The 7,112-nt window shown below is 34.3% G+C and overlaps 1 protein-coding gene across 3 annotated transcripts; it reads left to right on the top strand.

Annotated features, from left to right (window-relative positions):
• The first annotated feature begins 356 nt into the window (after positions 1 to 356).
• Positions 357 to 6,514, top strand: LOC107614710 (ABC transporter C family member 8). Of its 3 annotated transcripts, none has more exons than XM_088500481.1 (12): positions 357 to 492; positions 789 to 2,722; positions 2,832 to 3,152; positions 3,238 to 3,324; positions 3,398 to 4,003; positions 4,089 to 4,253; positions 4,343 to 4,637; positions 4,730 to 4,944; positions 5,023 to 5,328; positions 5,418 to 5,481; positions 5,673 to 5,912; positions 6,066 to 6,514. In XM_088500481.1, exons 1-12 carry the CDS (start codon positions 468 to 470, stop codon positions 6,179 to 6,181), a joined length of 4,374 nt encoding a protein of 1,457 aa, XP_088356607.1. In that variant the 5' UTR covers positions 357 to 467; the 3' UTR covers positions 6,182 to 6,514. The 3 variants fall into 3 exon arrangements, with proteins under 3 accessions (XP_088356607.1, XP_088356608.1, XP_088356606.1); XM_088500482.1 differs by having other exon boundaries at positions 5,703 to 5,912; positions 6,066 to 6,251; XM_088500480.1 differs by lacking the exon at positions 357 to 492 and having other exon boundaries at positions 728 to 2,722.
• Positions 6,515 to 7,112: the final 598 nt, after the last annotated feature.

Here is a 7,112-nt window from a genome sequence, read left to right as displayed (position 1 = left end):
ATTTTATCCACAACAACCAGAGGTGTCTATGCATATGAACTTTTTTTATTAACCCACACCCACGATTCACGAATGTAAAGAATTTTAACAGCAGACACAAAATATATATCACATAAAAATAAAATAATAATTTAATATAGTAAAAACAAATTTAGTAACATAATAAAGATAAATAAATATCATTATTATATACTTCTCACAAATTTTTTGAATTTTAGTGGAGGCACTTACTCCTTGTACATATATCCATTCCTGTGTACGCGCGATAAGCATGCGTGTGTGTATATATATATATATATATATATATATGAAAGAAAATTTGAAGTCAAACATATATCAAACTTAGAGGTTATTAATTATTAGTGGGGTACAGATATTTTTTCTCGAAAATTTAAGTTCATTTATTGAAGCTGAGGTTGAAGTGTTGCGAAAGTGAGAAGTCAATCATTGAGGCTATACTACACAAAATGGCATGCTTTGGAATCACAAGAGGTACAACTCCTACACAAAACAACTTTCTTTGAAGACATAGAAGAGTTTGAATTCCTAGTAATATGATTCGGACCAAAAGAAAAAAACAAAAAAACAAAAAAAATTATGTTTTGTGCCTCTTAGATGCATTATGATGTTCTTGAAGACAAGACTCATCATTGGAAAATGATTTTATTCTGAGTGGAAATATACAATAGTATTCTTTTATACTGAACATTTATTTTATGTCAAACTTCAATTGCAAAGATAAATGTCATTTCATTCATTGATTTTCTTTATTTTTATTTTTTTCTCAGGAACATGTCTTGGAAATTTCAGTTGGACTTCAATTTCCACTCAAAGGACTATAATAGACACAACCAACCTAATTTTTCTATGTATTTTCTATATATCTTTGTTCATAAATTTGATAATGAGAATCCCTAGTGGTAGCTCCAGAAAGGGGTGGCTTCATTTAGTTACTTCACTCTGTTGTGCTTTTTTGAGCACTACCTGTTTGATTAATTGCTTATGGAGTCTCATAGCCAAATCTAATGGTTCCAATCAGCTGAGTTTGATTTACTTTATAAGATCACTGGTTTGGATTTCCTTAACTGTTTCTTTCCTTGTTCAGAAATCCCAATGGACTAAAATTTTAACCACTATTTGGTGGGTGTGTTCATGTGCATTGGTCTCAGCACTAAACATTGAAATTCTAGTTAGAGAGCAAAAGCTTGAGATTTATGATATGATGATATGGCCAGTACATATTCTGCTTGTGATCTATGATTTCCATAACCATGGCTACTTTGTTCAACAACAAGTCTCAGATTCTAGTTTATCTGATCCTTTACTAGCTCATAAGGTTGAGCATAATCAAGAAACAGAATTAGGCCATGGCAACATTCTCAATAGAATGACATTCTCTTGGATCAATTTGTTACTGAAATTGGGTTACTCAAAGCCACTAACACTTGAAGACATCCCTTCCCTTGCTTCTGAAGATGAAGCTGAGATTGGTTATCAAAAGTTTGCTCATGAATTGGACTCCCTTTTGAGGGAGAGGAGCAAGAATGATTCTACAAACTTGGTTCTTTGGTTGATCGCGCGAGTTTACTTTAAAGAAAACATATTTATAGCCATTTGTGCGGTTCTCAGGACAATTTGTGCTGTAGCTTCTCCCTTACTTGTCTATTCCTTTGTGAAATACTCCAATTCCATTGAGCAAGACTTGAAATGGGGACTAACCATAGTGACATGTCTAGTACTTGCCAAGGTGGTTGAGTCTATGTCTCAGAGGCATTGGTTTTTCAACTCAAGGAGGTCAGGGATGAAAATGAGATCAACTTTAATGGCAGCAGTATATCAGAAGCAGTTAAAGCTTTCTGTTTGGGGTAGGAGAAGGCATTCAACTGGTGAGATAGTGAATTATATTGCGGTTGATGCATATCGAATGGGAGAATTTCCATGGTGGTTTCATATAGCCTGGAGTTCTGCCTTGCAAGTTTTTCTGGCTGTTTGTGTTCTTTTTGGTGTTGTTGGTCTTGGTGCACTTCCTGGTTTAGTCCCTCTTCTCATTTGTGGAATCATCAATGTTCCATTTGCAAAGATCCTACAAAGATGTCGTTCTGAGTTTATGGTTATACAGGATGAGCGTCTGAGATCAACTTCAGAGATTCTAAGTAGCATGAAAATCATAAAGTTACAATCATGGGAGGAAAAGTTCAAGAAACTAGTTGAATCGCTTCGCGCTAGAGAGTTCAAATGCTTGACTAAGGCACAGTTAATGAGAGCTTTTGGGGCATTCATTTATTGGATGTCTCCTACCATAATCTCTTCTGTTATCTTCATGGGGTGTGTTCTTTTCCAAAGTGCACCTTTGAATGCTGAAACCATCTTCACAATTCTTGCAGTATTGAAAAGCATGGGAGAACCTGTTAATCTGATTCCAGAGGCACTATCTGTTCTTATCCAAGTCAAAGTCTCCTTCGATCGCCTCAACGCATTTTTGCTGGATGATGAGATAAAAGTTGATGATGGTAGAAGAAATGCAACACTGAGTTCTTGTAACAGTGTTGAAATTATTGCAGGAAATTTCAGCTGGAATGAGGAATCATTGCATCCAACTCTGAGAGATGTGAAACTAGATATAAAATGGGGTCAGAAAATAGCAGTTTGTGGACCAGTTGGAGCTGGAAAAACAGCTCTCTTATATGCAATTCTTGGAGAAATACCAAAAGTTTCAGGAACAGTAAGTTATATATTGATGATTAAACTTTAGTTTATGAACATATTACTTGAATTTCAACAACATTATAATTTTTTTTTCTTATACTTTGCTTGTGATAATGGAAAAACAGGTTAGTGTGGGTGGAACTTTTGCATATGTTTCCCAAATTCCTTGGATCCAAAGTGGTACCATTCGCGATAATATCCTCTATGGAAAGCCTATGGAGAAAACCAGATATGAATATAGCATTAAGGTATGTGCCTTGGATAAGGATATTGATGGATTCAGCCATGGTGATCTCACAGAAATCGGTCAGCGGGGGATCAACATGAGTGGAGGACAAAAGCAAAGGATTCAACTCGCTCGAGCCGTCTATAGTGATGCAGATATCTATCTCCTTGATGACCCTTTTAGTGCTGTAGATGCTCATACTGCTTCCATTCTGTTCAATGTAACTTACTAACTTCAACCGCTTTTTATATTCCAAGTGGTTTATATTCCAAGACATGTTTCTAATTCTTGTTGTGTAATTTCAGGATTGTGTGAAGACTGCTTTAAGAAGCAAAACTGTTATTCTAGTGACTCATCAAGTTGAATTTCTCTCAGAAGTTGATCAAATTCTGGTATTGTATCCCATTGGCAAATTTGATATCTTGGTTTTCTATCTCATAAATATGAAAATATATTTATATCTAGGTGATGGAGAGAGGAGAAATAACTCAATCAGGAAGTTATAAAGATCTTTTGATTGCTGGAACAGCCTTTGAACAACTATTGAATGCTCACAGAGATGCAATCACAGGGATGAAGAAAAGGAATGAGAAGGAGAGAGTTCTTGAAAATAAAGTTGCAGTTCATCAAGAGGATTCACATGGTTTGAATCTTGCAAACCGTGGAAGTGAAGCTGACATTTCCTCTAAAGTTCAACTTACACAAGAGGAAGAAAAGGAGATTGGTGATATTGGATGGAAGACATTCTGTGATTACATTTTATTCCCTAAGGGATCATGGCTTCTATGCTGTTGCATATTAGAACAATTCTCTTTTGTTGGTCTGCAAGCTGCATCAACTTTTTGGCTTGCACTAGCAATTGAGATACCAAAAGTAACAAGTAGCATATTGATTGGAGTTTATGCTGTGATTTCCTTTTTAAGTGTTGTATTTTCATATCTAAGGTCTCTCTTTGGTGCACGCCTTGGTTTGAAAGCTTCTAAGGCTTTCTTCTCTGCTTTCAATGATGCCATCTTTGGTGCTCCTATGTTGTTCTTTGACTCAACACCTGTAGGGAGGATTCTAACCAGAGTAAGATTCATTATTCTTTTCCAGATTGAAATGATTCCATTATTTATTCCACAAATTAATGCCAATATGTTTATCTTTCATGCAGGCTTCATCAGATTTTAGTATTTTGGATTTCGATATGGCTTTCGCAACCTTCTTTGTAATAGGCGAAATAATTGAACTTTCAACAATGATTGGGATCATGGTTTCAGTCACATGGCAAGTTCTCATTGTTGCCATTCTTGCACTGGCGGCTTCAAAATATCTTCAGGTTTGTCAAGTTTTCTCTTTTCTCATGCTCAAATGGAGGCAATTTCTTAATGTTATATTCTTTCTTTTTTTTTCTGCTTTGGTTATAAGGGTTATTATCAAGTTTCTGCAAGGGAACTTATGAGAATCAATGGAACTACAAAAGCTCCTCTTATGAATTTTACAGCTGAGACATCACTTGGTGTGATTACTATAAGGGCTACCAAGATGATGGACAGATTTTTCAAAAGCTACCTAAAACTTGTTGACACAGATGCCACACTGTTCTTTCATTCTAATGCTGCCACAGAATGGTTAATTTTAAGGATTGAAGCCTTACAGAACTTGACACTCTTCACTGCAGCTTTGTTGCTTATTTTACTTCCAAAGGGATATGTGGCCCCTGGTATTGTTAGATACAAAAAATCAACTTCTCATGTTATTATTGTTAATAAAGCATTATCTTATTATGTCAACATTATGCTTGACTCATTTCAGGTCTTGTCGGAGTTTCGCTATCTTATGCATTTTCATTGACAGCCACCCAAGTTTTTCTGACCAAGTGCTTCTGCAACTTATCAAACTATTTGATCTCTCTTGAAAGAATCAAGCAATTTATTAACATACCATCTGAGCCTAGTGCAATTGTGGAGGACTTGAGGCCACCATCTTCTTGGCCGTCGAGGGGTCGGATTGATCTCCAATCTTTGGAGGTAACAATCTGGCCTATTATATGAATTAAGATTCACAACAAATGAATTCAATAGTGATTATGTCTCCATTAATTTCAGATTAGATATCGTCCAAATGCTCCATTAGTCCTTAAGGGCATATCTTGTACATTTAAAGAAGGGAGTAGAGTGGGAGTGGTAGGAAGAACCGGAAGTGGAAAAACTACACTTATAAGTGCTTTATTCCGCTTAGTTGAGCCTGCAGGAGGTGATATTCTTATAGATGGGATCAACATATGCTCAATAGGGCTGAAAGATTTGAGAATGAAGCTAAGCATCATTCCTCAAGAACCAACACTTTTCAAGGGCAGCATTAGAACAAACTTGGACCCTTTAGGTCTCTACACTGATCATGAAATATGGAAGGTATGTGAAGTGGGTCTGTGATTGCAAAATTAGATGCAATAAAGGTTTTTTTTTCCCTAAGAAAAATTCATGGCAATTTATTTGTACAGGCTCTAGAGAAATGTCAGCTTAAGGAAACAATTAGTTGTCTACCAAATCTCTTGGACTCTTCTGGTGAGTTAAATCTGTGAACTTTTTAGCTGACAATATGAAATGGAGGTAGCAGCCACCAAATATTACATCATCATTCACTAATATTTTTCAAATGAAAATATTTGCAAAATGTTATTGTTGATTTATATCATTCAAGATTTGACAAATATTTGCATTGCATCCATTGATTCATAATTTACCAATTTTAACAGTGAGTGATGAAGGTGAAAACTGGAGTGTAGGGCAGCGCCAACTGTTTTGTCTAGGAAGAGTACTTCTTAAGAGGAACAGAATTCTTGTGCTGGATGAAGCTACTGCCTCCATTGATTCCACCACCGATGCCATTTTACAACGAGTTATCAGAGAAGAATTCTCAGAATGCACAGTTATAACGGTGGCTCACAGAGTTCCAACTGTAATAGATAGTGACATGGTCATGGTCCTGTCTTATGGTAAGTTCTTATAGTTGTTACAATCATTATTTATGGTATGTTACTTTTCACGGTTCTTCTTTATAAAGTTTCCTTAGATATAGTACTTCTTTAGTCATATCCATTTTCTTTTTTGTGTGTTGTTCTTCCTTATGTGTGATCTGGTCATTGTAGGGAAACTGATTGAATATGATGAGCCTTCAAAGCTTATGGAGAGAGATTCTTCATTCTATAAGCTGGTGTCAGAATATTGGTCCAACTGTAATAGGAATATTCTCCAAAAAGACTAGTACTGAAAAGAAACAATATATAACATAAACGCATATAATTAGTTCAATAACATGGAATAGGATCTAATGTGATGCTGTGTTCTGTGTTGTTTGAAGTTTTGGATGGAATGTTTCTTCCTACTGGAATGCCCGTGACTAAAGGTGTCGCGTCACATGAGCTGCCGGCGTCTTCCCAAACAGAGGCCTTAACTTTCAAAAGGTCTTGGTAGAAAAAGTATATGTGTTTTAAGGATTTGTCTATGGTGGAAAAAGTATAAACAGTTTTTGTAAGAACTAAGGAAAATATGCTATTTTTGTGGCTATGATAATTTTTTTTACACTAACTTTTAATATTATATGGATGACTTCTGACTTGGTAAAATTATAATGAATGAATTAGAGGATAATCCAATAATACTCGTAATTTTACTGTATAAATTTAGTGGAAAAAATATGGACTTATTTGTTGATAAACATATATTTAGTAAAATTAATTTATTATATGTATAAGTAAATATCAAATTTAAATAAAAAAGTAATCAGTTTTCTCTATTTTTTATATTGATAAAAAATTGGTATTAATTTTGTTTGTTTTGCTTTATTAGTACCAAAAAAATATATATAATTAATTCAAATATTTCAACAAAATTATTAACAAAAGTAAATACCAAATTTAAAAGTCTTTTTTACAAACTGTGTAATTTGTATATGAAGAATAGTAAAGAGTTGGTAGATTTTTTTATTTTTAGTTAGCAGCTAGCTATTAATATTTAAAATTGTGAACTAAAAGTATGTTGTTAGATTATTAAATTAAAAAAATTAGGTTTATGACTAAAAATATTGGTAAAAAATTATAAATTCTGGTGGTTCTTAAATTTTTTTTCTTTGTATTTATTCAAACTAATTAGTAGATGAATATTAGTAACTACATAGGTTATGAGTAATACAAATA

This window comes from Arachis ipaensis, chromosome B9 (assembly GCF_059453495.1).
Source record: "Arachis ipaensis isolate K30076 ecotype BB chromosome B9, ASM5945349v1, whole genome shotgun sequence".
In the NCBI taxonomy this organism is placed as follows: domain Eukaryota; kingdom Viridiplantae; phylum Streptophyta; class Magnoliopsida; order Fabales; family Fabaceae; genus Arachis; species Arachis ipaensis.
The sequence above is the reverse complement of the archived record's forward strand: the minus strand, read 5'-3'. Positions and strand labels throughout refer to the sequence as shown.